Source organism: Mandrillus leucophaeus, unplaced genomic scaffold (assembly GCF_000951045.1).
Source record: "Mandrillus leucophaeus isolate KB7577 unplaced genomic scaffold, Mleu.le_1.0 Scaffold118, whole genome shotgun sequence".
NCBI classification, from domain to species: domain Eukaryota; kingdom Metazoa; phylum Chordata; class Mammalia; order Primates; family Cercopithecidae; genus Mandrillus; species Mandrillus leucophaeus.
Window position 1 is genome coordinate 3,832,105 of NW_012100098.1, and position 16,340 is coordinate 3,848,444.

The window sequence follows — 16,340 nt, forward strand, 5'->3', positions numbered from 1 at the left end:
CCCGGGCAACGGTGTGAGACTCTGTCTCAAAAAAAGGAAAAAAGAAAAAGAAAATAGAAAGTAAAAACTGAGAGGAAAACAGTGCTTATTTTAACTCCTGACGGCACTGTTTGCAGGGGTCATGCTTCAGTGCCTTGTAAGAAGTTTACCAAACTGCCAGCCTCATGGAGCAGGAGACCTCTTTAAGATGGGTGGGCCAGGTGCAGGGGTGGGGGTGGGAGTTCCTGCACAACTCTGTTGATGCTTGGTTGACCCTGACGGATATTCTGGGCCATGCTGGCTTTTGACTGGAACCTGCTACCTAGGTTGACCCTTCAGTTCCTCTCCTTATCAGCTCTGTTATTTCCAATCTCTAGCTCACATCTTGCCCAACTCCATTCCACTGTCTGTTTCAGTTTGCATCCTTTCTCCCTTCCATTTAAATTTTCCCCAAACAGATCTGGCCTTAGTCACCTACTTGTATCCTCTATTGAGTTTTCATTCAACAACATTTGTTGAGCATCTTTGTGCCAGGCCCATGGTAAGTACAGGAGACTCAAGGTTGAGAATAACACAGCATTGCAAGTACATCCTCTGGATCCAAACTACCTGGGTTCGAATCCTAGTACCATCATTTCTAACTGTAGGATCTTGGACAAGTTACTTTGTTGTACTCCAGTGTCCTCATCTATATAAAAAGAATAATAATACCGTCATTTAATCATGGGGTTAGTGAGAGGATTGACTAAGCTTAGAAGGGTGTCTGGTGCCCGGTAAGCACTCTTTAAGTGCTGGCTCTTAAGGCGCGGTCCTGTTCCCCCTGGGGGACAGGACTGAGTCGGCCGGCTTCGCAAGTGACCTGCAGCTCCTGGCTACCCTTTCCTGAACCGGGTGGAAGTTCTTTAGTCACAGATTCACTGTATGGCCCAGACAAGTAAGTTCTCTCCGGGTCTCACTTTTTGCATTTATAAAGAAAGGAAATCGGACTAAAATTGATTTCCAAGATCCCAACAAACTATTATCCTTGCTCTGGGTCAAGCAGCCCAAGTTTCAAACTATGTCAGTTTGGCCAAGACACTTAGCCCTCAGAGCTTGTTTCATCCCTGTAAAACGTGGATGATATTGCTAATCCCCTCCCAGTGTTGTGATGAGGGTTTAATAATACAAGGCAAGCCCCACGCGCTCGCCGGCTACAGGCACACAGCGCGAGGAAGTCGGGACAGCCTTTTTAATTCACCGCGGAATTCGATCCACCCGCCCTCGCCGTTCAGCGCACGCGCGCTGGCACCGCCCCGCCCCCGCCGACCGCAGGTTCCCGACTTCCGGTTCCGCCAGGGCCCAGAGGCGGTGATGAGGCTAATGGCGGTGCCCTCGGAACTGGATGGAGGGAGTCTTAAGGAGACCGCAGCGGAAGAGGAACCGCGAGTTCTGGAACCCGGCGCCGCCCCGTTCGGAAATTTTCCTCATTATTCTCGCTTCCACCCTCCGGAGCAACGGCTCCGCCTCCTGCCCCCGGAGCTGCTTCGACAGCTCTTTCCTCAGAGTCCCGAGAACGGGCCGATTCTGGGGCTCGACGTGGGGTGTAACTCCGGGGTGAGTGACAGGGGAGGGATTGGAGCATCCGGAACCAAGCGGTTGGTTGCCTACACATCCACGGTGGTTCTGGCCTGGCCTCACACCCATCAGAACTTTCCCAAATCGAGTATAAAGCGTGGCGTTGACCTTGCCAGTGCTGCTGATGCCTGCCCGCCAGGGTTCCACCATCTGTCTTAGGAATCTCTCTTGGAGAGGAGTCTTTGTGGACTACGTTCCCACTTCTATTTAAGGGCCAGACCCCAGGTGGGGACGGTCGCTGTATCTAGGGTGGCCTCTGTCCAGCGTGCCTGGCGCTTTGGCTGGGGAGAGGGGGCTTCCAGAGACACACGTTTGGGAACATGGGGTTAGGTTTGGTTTACTGGGAGAGAAAAGCCAAGGGTGACAGAATCATGCCTGATATTGAGACTCGTGTGCTATACAGTACAGGACAGACCCTAGGACCTGCATGTTTATTTCAAAAAAATGTGAGTAGGCCGGGGCGGTGGCTCACGTCTGTAATCCCAGCACTTTGGGAGGCCGAGGCGGGCGGATCACAAGGTCAGGAGATGGAGACCATCCTGGCTAACACAGTGAAACCCCGTCTCTACTAAAAATACAAAAAATTAGGTGGCGTGGTGGCGGGCGCCTGTAGTCCCAGCTACTCGGGAGGCTGAGGCAGGAGAATGGTGTGAACCCGGGAGGCGGAGCCTGGAGTGAGCCGAGATGGTCCCACTGCACTCCAGCCTGGGCGACAGAGCGACACTCCATCACAAAAACAAAGCAAAACAAAAACAGTGAGTTGACAAAGTACAGTGGAGAGGATCGAGAAGCAAATAGAGTATTTTGCCCGAGGGAATGGAGAAGGGTGGCACTGCCACTCTTCTTGCTGCAAACTATTCTTAGGCATATAATGATTATAATCAAACCACATGCAAAATAAGGAAATGTCTCTCCCACACCTGTTTGTAGCCACTGGGATATCCTACACTAGCAGGCAGTCTGAACTTACCATGGCAAATGCTTCAAAAGTTAGTACCCTCTCTCTGCTCCCTCCATCACTCCAGTCCAGCATCTGGAGTGCAGGGGACAGGTTTGTTGTGTTGCTGTCCTTTCACAGAAGAGACTTTGGGGGACGATTGCAGACCTTGTGGGACTCAGTTGATAAGTAGGAGGAGGACATTTGGATACAGTCTTAAAGACTGGAATGAGGAGATGGGTTGATGTCCGGTGTCCCTTGCAAAATTTCTTCTCTGTGATGATACAGGGAGTCAGAGGGTGAAAACGGTGGAAAAGAGAGACTGAGGTTAAGGCTTGGGATTTCACAAAAGGCATTAGGAAACCACCAGAGATTTTAAAGTTAAGAATAGTATACACATGAGAGGTAAAGACATAGTTGGCAGCTAACTAGGGTAGTGGTTCCCAAACCTGGCTGTACGTTTATGGAGCTTTCTGTTTTGCACTTTTTAAAAAATGCTTTCTCTTCTGGATCTTTGTAGTCAGAAAAGGGAAAAAAATGCTTGCGCTTGATAAAACAAAAAAATTCAAACTACAAAGGGGTAAATAGTAAAAAGTCTCTACTCCCAACCCTAAATCCTCCTTTTCCCCCACACAGTCCTGTGTGTATACCAGCATTTATGTATGTATAAATACCCCCCTTTTAGTTTTATAAATGGTAACACACTATTAGTAGCTTTTAATTCTGAGATTATATAACCGCATTCTTTTTTTAGCAGCGTCCTAATGTTTCATTGGATAGATGTACCATAATTTATGGGTGCTCTTTTTTTTTCAATTTTAAATACTCTTTCCCCAGCCTGGGCAACATGGCAAAACCCCATCTCTAAAAAAAATTAGCCAGGTGTGGTGGTGGGCGTCTGTAGTCCCAGATACTTAGGGAGGCTGAGGGAGGAGGATCGCTTGAACCCAGGAGGTCGAGGCTGCAGTGGGCCTTGATTGTGCCACATATCCCAGCCTGGGTGACAAAGTGAGACCCTGTCTCAAATAGAACAACAACAGAAAACCCAAAAAACTGCTGGGCGCAGTGGCTGACGCCTGTAATCCCAACATTTTCAGAGGCTGATGCTGGTGGATTGCTTGAGCTCAGGAGTTCAAGATCAGCCTGGGCAACATGGCAAACTCTCATCCCTACCAAAAATACAAAAATTAACTGGGCATCATGGTGTGCACCTGTGGTTCCAGCTACTCATGAGGCTGAAGTAGGAGGATCTCTGGAGCCTGGGAAGTCAAGGCTGCAGTGATCACGCCACTGCACTCTCCAGCCTGGGAAACAGAGTAAGACCCTGTCTCCAAAAAAAAAAAAAAAAAAAAAGAATAAACGTTGTCAGCACCCCACAAGTTCCCCAAAAGTTCCTTTTCCTGTTCATAAACCTGTATTCTCTACCCAGAGGTAACAACTAGCCTTCTATTGTTTCCTTGCTTTTCTTTATAGTGTACTGTTTTTCTTCCCTGAATGATGTAGTGTAATTTCACCCATTTTTGAGCTTCATGTAAGTGGATGCTTGTCATATATTTTCTGTTATGGCTTGCTTTTTCTTCTCAACATTATGTATTTGTGAAAATTGTCCATGCTGTGCACCAAGCTGTGTGTCTTCATTTTTTTTTTTTTTTTTTTTTTGAGATGGAGTCTGTCACCCAGGCTGGAGTGCAGTGGCGCGATCTCGGCTCACTGCAAGCTCCGCCTCCCGGGTTCCCGCCATTCTCCTCTGGAGTAGCTAGGACTACAGGCACCCGCCACCACGCCCGGCTAATTTTTTGTATTTTTAGTAGAGACAGGGTTTCACCATGTTAGCCAGGATGATCTCGATCTCCTGACCTCGTGATCCGTCCCCCTCGGCCTCCCAAAGTGCTGGGATTACAGGCGTGAGCCACCGCGCCCAGCCTGTGTCTTCATTTTTAACTGCTACTTAGTATTCTATCTTCATGATTATACCACATTGATTTGACTATGCCACTATCATTGGACATCTGGGTGGCTTCCATTGTGCATTTTCTTCACCTGCACAAAAGGCATAAATAAATATTTTCCTCACATGCTTGTTACACCAAGCAAATAAAGTAGTAAACAGAAAAATGCCTGGAAAATACTATGTGGAAAAACACAAATTTGAGTTAGTTATAATGGTTATAGAAATCAAAGAGGCCAGGTGCAGTGGCTCATTCCTGTAGTCCCAGCACTTTGGGAGGCCAAGGCAGGTGGATCACTTGAGGTCAGTTAAAGACCAGCCTGGCCAACCTGACGAAACCCGGTCTCTACTAAAAACAAAAATTAGCCAGGTGTGGTGATGTGTGCCTGTAATCCCAGCTACTTAGGAGGCTGAGGCAGGAGAATCGCTTGAACCTGGGAGGCAGAGGTTGCAGTGTACCGAGATCACGCCATTGCACTCGAGCCTGGGTGACAGAACCAGACTTTGTCTCCAAAAAAAAAAAAGGAATTCAAAGTTAGAGAAAGGAGATGGTGACTTAAGAGTAAAAAAGTGCTAATGTGGTAAAAATCACAAATCATTAGACTTGTCTAGAAGGTTGTTAGCAGTGACTTTTAGCAATGATGGTTATAGAAGCAGAATGTCTCAGAAGGAGGTGATGAATCCTAAGACAGTAAAATTGAAGCTGTAGTGAAGGCTAAATGAGGACTTTGGAATCCAGACTTCCCCCACCACAGGTCTGAGAAGCAGGTTTTTATAAGATGGTGCTTGCTGTATTCCTCACTTCCTTCATAAGAGACACTGATTATGCCTCTGGACCCCTTTCCTCCTCCCTGGGGTCTTGAGATACCCAGAAAAAGAGTGAGTTTATCAGCATATTACTTAAGCTGGGAAATACTGCTGTAGGCTCCTTTGCTGCATCCATTTGGCTGTAACTTTGAACTACAACCCAATCTATCATCAGTGTCAGGAAAATATGGGGATGATGCATTACAGCATGTGACCCCTGGAGGGCACTGAGAGCCTATACTGTGGAAAACTTTTTGCACAACCTCTTTAGGTTATGGTTTAGGAACCTCACATCCTGTACAGCCAGAGGTAAGTGGCATTCTCAGTGGGAGAATGATATAGATTTCTCTTCTGTTCATTGGTTGAGAACTGTAGTGACAAAGCTCTTTTGGATTCCTCTAGGATCTGAGTGTGGCTCTGTACAAACACTTCCTCTCCCTACCTGACGGGGAGACCTGCTCAGATGCCTCAAGAGAACTCCGGCTCCTCTGCTGTGACATAGATCCAGTCCTGGTGAAGCGAGCCGAAAAAGAATGTCCTTTTCCTGATGCCTTGACTTTTATTACCCTGGACTTCATGAATCAAAGGAAACGGAAGGTTCTCTTGAGCTCTTTCTTAAGCCAATTTGGACGTTCAGTTTTTGACATTGGCTTCTGTATGTCAATAACCATGTGGATTCATCTGAACCACGGAGACCATGGCCTGTGGGAGTTCCTGGCCCATCTTTCCTCCCTCTGCCACTACCTCCTTGTGGAGCCCCAACCCTGGAAGTGTTACCGGGCAGCTGCAAGGCGTCTCCGAAAGCTGGGACTCCATGATTTTGACCACTTCCACTCCCTTGCCATCCGAGGTGATATGACCAATCAGATTGTGCAGATCTTGACCCAGGATCATGGCATGGAATTAATATGTTGCTTTGGCAACACCAGTTGGGACAGAAGCCTTCTGTTCTTCAGGGCAAAACAAACCATAGAGACTCATCCAATCCCTGAATCACTGATAGAAAGAGGGAAAGAAAAGAACAGATTATGATTCCAGAAGCAGTGAGATGGGAGGGCAAGAAGACTAAGAAAGAGATACTGAAAGAGTTTTATATTGAGAATTATGTTCATTCTCCTTAACTCCTTAACAATCAGGCAGCCTCAAAACCTGGCAGGAGCTTTTGGTAAAATGTCCAAGGCATATAATTCAAAGAATCGGTATCTGTTCCCCATTGTTTGGAACAAATCTTGTGGAGAATGAATCTGTGGAGTGGTGAGCTAGGGTATCTGGATTGGAATGGCCTAGGAAAAGTGGTCCTGGTTATGGAGGGGGCTGCTTTGGGGGATTATTTATAAAGATAAAACTAGGCTAGTCTTAAAATATATCAGTTCCTGGGCTCTCTGAATCTTACCTGGTTTCTTCAGGCTTCCGGACTTGCTAGGCCTGACTTTGGGCAAAACCTTAGTAATTCAGGTTTGGAATGTGGCTTAGGAATCTATTTTCTGTTTTTTGTTTGTGCATTCTTCTATTATAGTAATATATACATAAAATTTACCATTTTAACCGTTTTTAAGTATAGTTTTTCAGAACATGTGGAAATCCCATCAAAAACTGGATTAAAAATTAAAAGATAAATAATTTTTTAAAAAGTATACAATTTTTGTGACATTAAGTACATTAACAATGAGGCATCTGTTTTTAACAGCTCCCCCAGATGATTCTGAGGCAAGCAGAGGTAGACCATACTTTGAGTGCTTACGGTTCCATTCAGCCCTCCTCTATGTATTTTTCCTGGTATGAGTTCTTCCCTGTGACTTTAACAACTACCTGCATGCTTATGGTCCCCAAATATATTGGTAGCCCTACATCCACAGTCCCAGACTAGCATTTTTCCTGTTTTGTCATTATATCCCTTAGTTCTTAGGTACATCAGATTCAACATATCTCAAAAGCAAGCTCATTGCAGTATTCATTGCTTAAGCTAGAAACCTCAGTTGATTTTCTCACTTACATTCCCCACATTTAAATGCTCACAAAGTCCAGCAGCAAATTCTATCAATTACATGTACGTTTCATTCCATCCATGTGTCCAGTGCCTGGTGGGGGGTTCCTATATTAAAGTCATCTACCTTCCAATCCATTCTCTGCCTTACAGCCACAGTTTACCCATCTGTACAACTGAAATAACACCACTTTCCTTTTCCTATGCCCAAATTTCCTAAGGATGTGAAGGTATTTTGCAGAATATAGAGTGATAAAGAAAAATAAGGTGCTATTACACTGTGTGAGCATGCTGCAGACCACAACTGCACTTGTTAGACCAGAGGCTTATGAGAAAAACATCTCACCTTGTAGAAAACATGCATCTTACTATCTCGAATAACTTGTTTTTCAGGATAATGAAGTAATAAGGAGTCCAGCCTCAGTGCTACAGAACATTTTAAAGGAAGCAGTGTTGGCAGGGAGGGATATGGAGCTAATAGAAATGAGGCCAGTTTATGATGGTCTCAGTTATCACAGTAGTTACAGAGCTGAGTTTGCCCACAAGATCTTAATTTAGGAACACTTTGAAACCTTGTAACCCTGCTAGGTGCTCTCTCCTCTCACTCCACCAAGGCAGTGCACAGAAACATACGTGGCGCTATGGTAGGATGAATAATGGTCCTGCACGATGTCCACCTAATCCCTGAAACCAGTGAATGTTACCTTAGATAGCAAAAGGGGCTTTGCAAATGAGATTGAGGATCTTGAGATCGGTAGATTAACCTGGATGATCAGAATAGACCCTAAGTGCAATCATCAGTGTTCTTATAATAGGGAGGCAGAGGGAGAGCTGACCACAGTAGGAGATGTAATGACAAAAGCAAGAGGTTGGAGTGATGTGAAGAAGGGCCACAAGTCAAGGAATGCAGGTGGCTTCTAGAAGTTAGCAAAAGCAAGGAAATGTATTCTCCCCTGAAGCCTCCAGAAGGAACAGCCCTGCCAACACCTTGATTTTAGATTTCTGATCTCCAGAGCTGTAAGAGAATAAATCAGTATTTTAAACCACTAAGTTTTTTGGTGATTTCTTAGAGCAACACTACAAAACTAATACATGGGCTCTGACTACAGTGAGACTGGCTTACAAAGCCAAGTGGCACCTTTCCCAGATAACTCCTTGATAACAGAAAATAACCTCAGTGACCAGAAGGATACACAGGAGCTTTGTCCAACATGGCTAATTAAGAAATACCCAGGTGCAGTGGCTCACGCCTGTAATCCCAACACTGGGAGGCTGAGGCAGGTGGATCACTTGAGCTCAGCAGTTTGAGACCAGCCTGGGCAACATGGCAAAACCCCGAATCTGCAAAACACACACACACACACACACACACACACACACACACAAATTAGCTGGGAGTGGTGGCACGCACCTGTAGTCTGGTAACTTGGGAGGCTGAGGTGCAGGATCACTTGAGCTCAGCAGGCTGAGGTTGCAGTGAGCCAAGATCATGCCACTGCACTCCAGCCTGGATAATAGAGTGATACTGTCTTAAAAAAAGAAATCCTCAATAACTAAAAGCTTTGGGAGATGCTTCAGCATCCGAACCTGACCTGTTCCCTAGTAAGAGATTGGCTGAGCAGTTACCTGACCTGTTGGGAGGAACCACTGTATTTCACATCTGTGGCAGTTGGTTTCAAAAAGGATGTGTAATTAGTGCCCATAAAAATGAGCTCCTCAGGTCAGGTGCGGTGGCTCACATCTGTAATCCCAACACTTTGGGAGGCCAAGGCGGGAGAATCACTTGAGCCCAGGAGTTAAAGACCAGCCTGGGTAATACAATAAGACTTCATCTCTACAAAAAAAATTTAAAATTTAAAAATTAGCTGAACATGGTGGCATGCGCCTATAGTCCTAGCTACTCGGGAGGCCGAGGTGGGAGGATTGCTTGAGCCTGAAAAGCAAGGTTGCAGTGAGCCGAGATCATGCCACTGCACTCCAGCCTGAACAGCAGAGTGAGACTCTATCTAAAAAAAAAAAAAAAAAAAAAAAAGGAATGGCAGTATAAGCATATTTAGTCATATAGAAGAATCAGCCAAAAAGTTAAAATGGCTCATTGCTGGGGGTAAGAAATGCAGCAAATAATTGCTTCTGTATTATTTGATTATTAAAACATATGGACATACTACTTTTTATACAAACTAATCTTAAATGAATAATTTTTTAAAGTAGCGAGTGTTTTCTAAAATAACTCTCACTGTACCACCCATCTATCTGCCTAATTTTTCCTTCACAGCATAGCCAAAATCTTAGAAAAGTTTTTTGTTGTTGTTGTTTGTGTTTTTGTTTTGTTTTTGAGACAGTCTCACTCTATTGCACAGGCTGGAGTGCAATGCCACAATTGGCTCACTGCAACCTCCGCCTCCCAGGCTCAAGTGATTCTTCTGCCTCAGCCTCCTGAGTAGCTGGAATTACAGGCACGTGCCACTGCGCACAGCTCGTTTTTGTATTTTTAGTAGAGACCGGGTTTCACCATGTTGGCCAGGCTGGTCTTGAATTCCTGACCTCAGGTGATCCACCCACCTCGTCCTCCCCAAAGTGCTGGAATTACAGGTGTGAGCCACTGCACCCAGCCAAAAAGTTTTAAACACCTCCTGTCTCCATTCCTTCCTTTGTACATTTTTCTCAATCCTTCAGAATCTGGTTTTGCCAGGTTGGGCGGGGTGGCTCACGCCTGTAATCCCAGCATTTTGGAAGGCCAAGATGGGAGGACTGCTTGAGCCCAGGAGTTTGAGAACAGCCTGGGCAATGGAGTGAGTCCCCATCTTTGTTTTAAATAAACAAGTAAAATCTGGTTTTATCAAAGTCTCCAATGACAAGTGGCCAGAGTCAGTAGGGATGTCTCTGTCCTGATCCAACTTGACTCAGCAACATCGGGGCCAAAAAAATCATCTCTTCCTATTCATGGGGAATTGGTTCCAGGACCCACAAGGATACAAAAATCAAAGGATGCTTAAGTCCCTTACATAAAATGGTGTAGTATTTGCAAATGACCTAGGGGTATTCTCCTATATACTTTAAATCATCTCTAGATTACTTGTAATATGTAATATTATATAAATACTATGCAAATAGTTAACACTAATTTTTTTTTTTAAGACGGAGTCTCGCTCTGTCGCCCAGGCTGGAGTGCAGTGGCGCGACCTCGGCTCACTGCAAGCTCCACCTCCCGGGTGCATGCCATTCTCCTGCCTCAGCCTCCCGAGTAGTGGGACTACAGGCGCCCACCACCTCGCCCCGCTAATTTTTTATATTTTTAGTAGAGGCGGTGTTTTACCGTATTAGCCAGGATGGTCTCGATCTCCTGACCTCGTGATCCACCCGCCTTGGCCTCCTAAAGAGCTGGGATTACAGGTGTGAGCCACTGCGCCCAGCCTAAATTTTTAAAATTTTGCATTTTTATTGCTGCATTTTTTTTTTTTTCTGATCTAGTCTTCAGAGAGATGTAGTTTTTTTGTTTGTTTATTTTTCTGATCTGAGGTTGATTGAGTGCATGGATGTGGAAGTCACCAATAAGAAGGACTGACTATATTTGGTCTTTTTTTTTTGGAAATCCCTTTCTTGGGTTCTGGTGACAATGTTCATTCAGTTTTCTTTCTCCTTCTCCGGAGACCCCCCTCTAATGTTGATGTTCCTTGGGGTTCTGCTCCAGCCTTTTTTTTCTCTACTTGCATGATCTCCTCAACTCCATGACTTCAGTAACCACCAGTGTTCTGAGGACTCACAAATCTCTTATCTATCATCCCAATTCCTCTCCTGAGCTTCAGAATTATTTATCCCACAGCCTACATCAGTGCTTCCCAACCTTTTCCGTGTCAGTACACACATAGAAAACGATGGTGTTTTATATGCTGGATGATGCAATCTGGCATAACCAAGATTGCTCTCTGACTCAGGAAGCTTGTGCTGCCCTGAGAATTGTGAAGCCCAATATGCAGCACCACCTTAACCTCTTCCTGAGGCACACAGTTGGGAAGTTCTGACGAGTTGGAGAGATGTTTCTACTTGGATGCCCCCTGGGGATTTCAACATCCTCCCCATCACCACTATCACTTTCCTAGTCCAGACCACATCATTTCTCATTTTTCTCCTCAGGTACTACAAAAACCTTGCCTGGCCCCCCTGACTTCAGTCTTGCTCTCTCTATCCTCCACACTGCAACCACACTGATCTAAAATGCAAATCTGACTATGCTACCCTCCTGCTTAAAACCATTCAAAGTCTACACTGCTCTTAGGATAAAGGATGGCCTACCCACTGCTTACCTTTCCAGTCTCATTGTTTATCATACCCTACATGAACTCTGTACAAGTTATCTAATACTTTATGTACAGTGCTTACCATATAGATTCAATAAAAATGTTCGAATGATGAAAAGTGATGAAAAAGAGGTTCAAGGATATGAGCAGATTCATCATATCTGTGCCAGGTAGGAGGTTTCAAAGCACATACTGGCAATGCTGTCAGAATCCAAGGAACATGACTGTCCCATAGAGAATTATGTACATGTAGCAGTAAAGATCTATTCCTATACAGCAAGTGGACCGAACATTATACAACAGCTTCTTTCTTCCTATTACTGATCAGGAAAGACATTGAGATTGCACTCAGAGTTCATCTGTCTGGAAAGCAGCCATATTACAAAAATGTTTTGAGGTCAGGCATGGTAGCTCACATCTATAATCCCAGCACTTTGGGAGGCCACAGTGGGAGGATCGCTTGATCTCAGGAGTTCAAGACCAGCCTGAGCATACAGTGAGACCCTGTCTCTACAAAAAATGAAAAAATTAGCTGGGTATGGTGGAGTGCACTTGTAGTCCCAGCTAGTTGGTGGGGGCTCACTTGAGCCTAGAAGTCAAGGCTGCAGTGAGCTGTGATCACACCACTGCACTCCAATCTGGGTGACACAGCAAGACCCAATCTAGAGAAAAAAAAAAAAAAGAAAAAATGTTTTGAGAGGCTAGATACCAACCTGACTATCTCCTGTTGCCAGGAGTTCTAAACTAGAGTCAGTTTGTCAGCCAATGGCTAAATGGCTACAGTTTCAACCTCTGAGAATTGAAGATGCTCCAACATTAAATGAATGACCACATAGTATTAAAGCAGGGAACCCCATTCAAAGTACTGATGTTAGCAGTGACAGGGTGGTTCTCTCTGACAATCCATCTATCAGGCATCAGCACTACATGCATAGTTAGACAATACCACCAAACTGGTTTGTTACTAAACCAGTAGTAACAGCTTGCAGCTACCAGAGACCTAAGAGGCCTAGCCTGTTTTGTTACACAGACAACTCAAGTAAATAACAATATATGATTAGTGATATAAGAGTGAAGAACAAACTTTGGGACTTCTGTGTAATTTTTAATTTATGCAAATAATAGCACTAAGGAATGAAAGAGTCTTAAGTCTCATCAAAAGACAGAAAGGGATCTTGGAGCAATAGTAGTTACACTTCTTTCAACCCCTGTCAGTGAGGATGAAGGTTTGTGAAGCATAGAGAATCTGCCAAAATCTGAATGCCAAAATTATCAAATGCACAATAGCCTTTAAGGAAGGAGCACAGGTGCTTGCTCTGACAAATACAGATGTTCTGGCTGTATTTACTAAACAAGGGTAAACATCTAAATGAAAAGTAAAATATTGGCTGGGCGCGGAGGCTCACGCTTGTAATCCCAGCACTTTGGGAGGCTGACGGGGGCAGATCACTTGAGGTCAGTAGTTCAAAACCAGCCTGGACAACTTGGTGAAACCTCATTTCTACTAAAAATACAAAAATTAGCTGGATGTGGTGGCACCCACCTGTAATCTCTGCTACTTGGGAGGCTGAGGCAGAAGAATTGCTTGAGAATTGCAAGAGGCAAGAGAATTGCCTCTTGGGAGGCAGAACTTCAGTGAGCCGAGATTGTACCACTGCATTCCAGCCTGGGTGACAGAGTGAGACTCTGTCTCAAAAAAGAAAAAAAAAAAAAGTAAATTATCATCTTGACGTTCTGTTTACTTCCAATAATTCAGTTATTTGGAAACATCCAAAAGTAGTTAGAAATGCCTGGCAGACTTTTAAGGTTTTCTACCTCAAGGCAGAATTAGGAATACAAGGCAATATTAGGAATACAACAGGTACATGGAGTTTTATTGGACTTTCAAGCCCTTTGAGGAAAGGACCATGTCTACTTTGTGTTGTAATCCCAGAACTAGCCCACTGATCCCTATTCAATAAATGTTAGATAATTGAATAAGAATTCACAATGCTGTAGGCTTCTGAAGATGCCATTATCATCAAGAAATAAGGTGAAAAGGAGAAATGAAAACATGTCTATGAAAATATTTGCACCAGAATGTTAATAGCAGCCATATTCATCATAACCCCAACTGGAAATACCAAATATCCATCAATTGAAGAATGGATAAACACATTGTGATATATTCATGTGATGGAATATTACTCAGCAATAAAAAAGAACAGATTACTGATACACATGGATGGATCTCAAAAACATTACTAAGCTAAAGCATACAGACACAAGTACATACTGTAAAGTTCCATATATGTGAAATACAAATGCAGACAAATCTATGGTGCTATAATTCAGGAAGTTGCCAGGGGAGGGTGGTGGTGGGTGTGGGGTGATCAACTATAAAGGGGCATGAGGGAACTTTCTAGGGTGGTGGTTCAGTATCTTGTTTTGGGTGTTAATTACATAGGTGTATATTTTGAAATTCACCAAACAAAGCACCTAAGATGTGTGCATTTTATTGCATGTTAAGAATAGTTTAAGGGCTGGGCACGGTGGCTCATATCTGTAATCCTAGCGCTTTGGGAGGCCGAGGTGGGCAAATCACCTGAGGTTAGGAGTCCGAGACCAGCCTGGCCAACATGGTGAAACCCCCGTCTCTACTAAAAATACAAAAATTAGCCAGGTGTGGTGGCGCACACTTGTAATACCAGATACTTGGGAGGCTGAGGCAGGAGAATCACCTGAAATCAGAAGGCAGAGGTTGCAGTGAGCAGAGATTGTGCCACTGCACTCCATCCAACCTGGGACAGAGTGAGACTCCATCTCAGAGAAAAGAAAAAAAGTCTCACTCTGTCGCCCAGGCTGGAGTGCAGTGGCACAATCTTGGCTCACTGCAAGCTCCGCCTACTGGGTTCACACCATTCTCCTGCCTCAGCCTCCCAATTAGCTGGGACTACAGGTGCCCACCACCATGCCCGGCTAATTTTTTGTATTTTTAGTAGAGACGGGGTTTCACCGTGTTAGCCAGGATGGTTTCTATCTCCTGACCTTGTGATCCGCCTGCCTTGGCCTCCCAAAGTGCTGGGATTACAGGCGTGAGCCACCATGCCCAACCAGAATAAAATATTTTTTAAGCAAAAAAAATGAAAAAGTTGGTGGGAGTAACCATCAAGACATCCTTTAGGTTCCAGTAATAGCTGTCCTTGGGCACTCTTTTCATCAAGCTACCTCTATGCTCAAGAACCCAAAATGACTTATCTTGTCATTTTGTCACATCCGTATCCTTATTCTGCTCTCCTCCGTAGGAAACCTCTTCCATTAACTTCTCCCACTTTCCAGCGTACCACAGTGATCTGCTCACGGTCCTATGCAGATAATTTGTTCTTTCCTATCTGAGTCTCCTTGTGGCCTTTACCCTGCCTGGACCCTACTCAAGTTCTCTCTGCCCTTCAAATCCCGTGTTTAAATAAGCCTCCTTCAGAAAAGAACTCCTAATCCTAGCCAATCTGAGCACTCTGAATTCCCTTTTTATGTTCCTTTATTGGACTAATATGATACTCTAAGCTGCCTCCTTTGTATACTCACAACAAAAGAAATTTTAATGAAGCAGGCAGAGGCCGGTGCCTAGGGATTCCTTCGTATTTCCCTGCAGAACCCAGTTGAGAACCTACATTTCTAGGGCAGTCACTACAATGCAGGTTGTGAGGTTTATACGGTATTTAGGCAAGGGCAAGTAAGTGTTTAATTAAGGACTAATGGGAATGATATTGAAAGCTCTGAGGCTCTGCAGGGGCCTGGATGGGCTGTTTGCTTTTCCTTATCCCCACCGAGATAGCAAGTGGTTGAGAACAAGGTTGTATCCTTTTTCTGCTCAGCCTTCCCTCCCAAACCAGTGAGGAAACGGCCAGCACTGCTTGTCGATGAGCGGAGCCTGTTCCTATCACTGTTTTCCAGATTACTGGGGGGACGACCCTATCCTGGATAAGGAAGAGAGAGGCGGTAGCATTTAAGGCCAAAGAGGCACTCAAGACTTTCCCTATGGATTTACACCCAACACGTATGCAGGAAGGCAAATGACAAACACCGACGCTGACAACCACACATACACGTGCACGCCCAGCCCCACAGAAGCAAACGCGCATGCCTGTGGGTCCGCGCGCAGCTACTTAGTTTTCTCTGTTCTAGACGCCCTCATTCCACCCCCGCTCGGCCCAGCCCGGCGTCCTCTACCCAGGCACGGCTGAGGTTTACCAAGCCCGGCCGGGCCTGGAGAAAGTGTTTCTACAGAGGGGGAAGGGAGGTCCTTCCCACCAGAGCGGAAGCGGCGCGCGCCGGCCGGGCAGACTTAGCTGGCGTCCTGGGAACATCTGGAGGGGGCTGGGAGGGGCGCGCATCCAGGGTGAATGTGGATTGGCTACTAGGGAGGAGGGAGGCGGGGTCAGAGCCAGGGGCGGGGCTCTCCGGCCCCTTTAAAGCCTTGACATCAGGAGGCGGCTCCGGCACCCCCCTTTCTCTGCCCCCCGCCCCCAACCGCGGCCATGGACCTGGCGGATCCGGCCTGCCCTGGCCCAGCTCAACACCTGATTTCGGTGAGTTCTGGGTCTACTTGGGATTGAAAGAGCGGCGAGTGCGGGGGGGATCTGTAGCTCCGTGCCGGGGGAAGTGGGGTGTAGAGGGTAAGGCTCTCGTGGCAGTACAGGGTCGGAGAGGGCGTCGCGGCTTCCTGCCCAAACCATACTGCCCGCCCCTCCGTCCCTCCCTCCAGCTGCACCCTCCTCGGGGGTCCGGCTGAGA

At 45.6% G+C, this 16,340-nt stretch overlaps 2 protein-coding genes and 1 long non-coding RNA gene across 4 annotated transcripts in view; 2 read left to right on the forward strand and 1 right to left on the reverse strand.

Moving 5' to 3' along the window:
• Window positions 1–1,302: 1,302 nt before the first annotated feature.
• BCDIN3D (BCDIN3 domain containing) lies at window positions 1,303–6,902 on the forward strand. The gene is made up of 2 exons (XM_011964765.1): window positions 1,303–1,572; window positions 5,688–6,902. Exons 1-2 carry the CDS (start codon window positions 1,330–1,332, stop codon window positions 6,315–6,317), a joined length of 873 nt encoding a protein of 290 aa, XP_011820155.1. The 5' UTR covers window positions 1,303–1,329; the 3' UTR covers window positions 6,318–6,902.
• LOC105528144 lies at window positions 4,493–15,915 on the reverse strand. 2 transcript variants are annotated; one of them, XR_001004319.1, is made up of 4 exons: window positions 15,713–15,915; window positions 15,374–15,523; window positions 6,063–6,281; window positions 4,493–4,570 (listed from the first exon to the last, which is right to left on the reverse strand). It is a non-coding gene; the product is annotated as an uncharacterized LOC105528144 (long non-coding RNA). The 2 variants fall into 2 exon arrangements; XR_001004318.1 differs by lacking the exon at window positions 4,493–4,570 and having other exon boundaries at window positions 6,027–6,281.
• Window positions 15,916–16,038: 123 nt separating this feature from the next.
• The window catches only part of NCKAP5L (NCK-associated protein 5-like), a 38,435-nt gene continuing 38,133 nt past the window's right edge, over window positions 16,039–16,340 (forward strand). Inside the window, exon 1 of the mRNA XM_011964741.1 lies at window positions 16,039–16,135. The gene's annotated coding sequence lies outside the window, so the exon portion shown is untranslated. The remainder of the gene's footprint in view (window positions 16,136–16,340) is intronic.

What these genes read in the sequence shown, in the direction of transcription:
- BCDIN3D (XM_011964765.1), top strand. Translation starts at nt 1,330, where the DNA reads ATGAGGCTAATGGCGGTGCCCTCGGAACTGGATGGAGGGAGTCTTAAG. An exon ending in ACGTGGGGTGTAACTCCGGG is followed by an intron (nt 1,573 to 5,687) that starts GTGAGTGACAGG and finishes GGATTCCTCTAG; the next exon opens with GATCTGAGTGTGGCTCTGTA.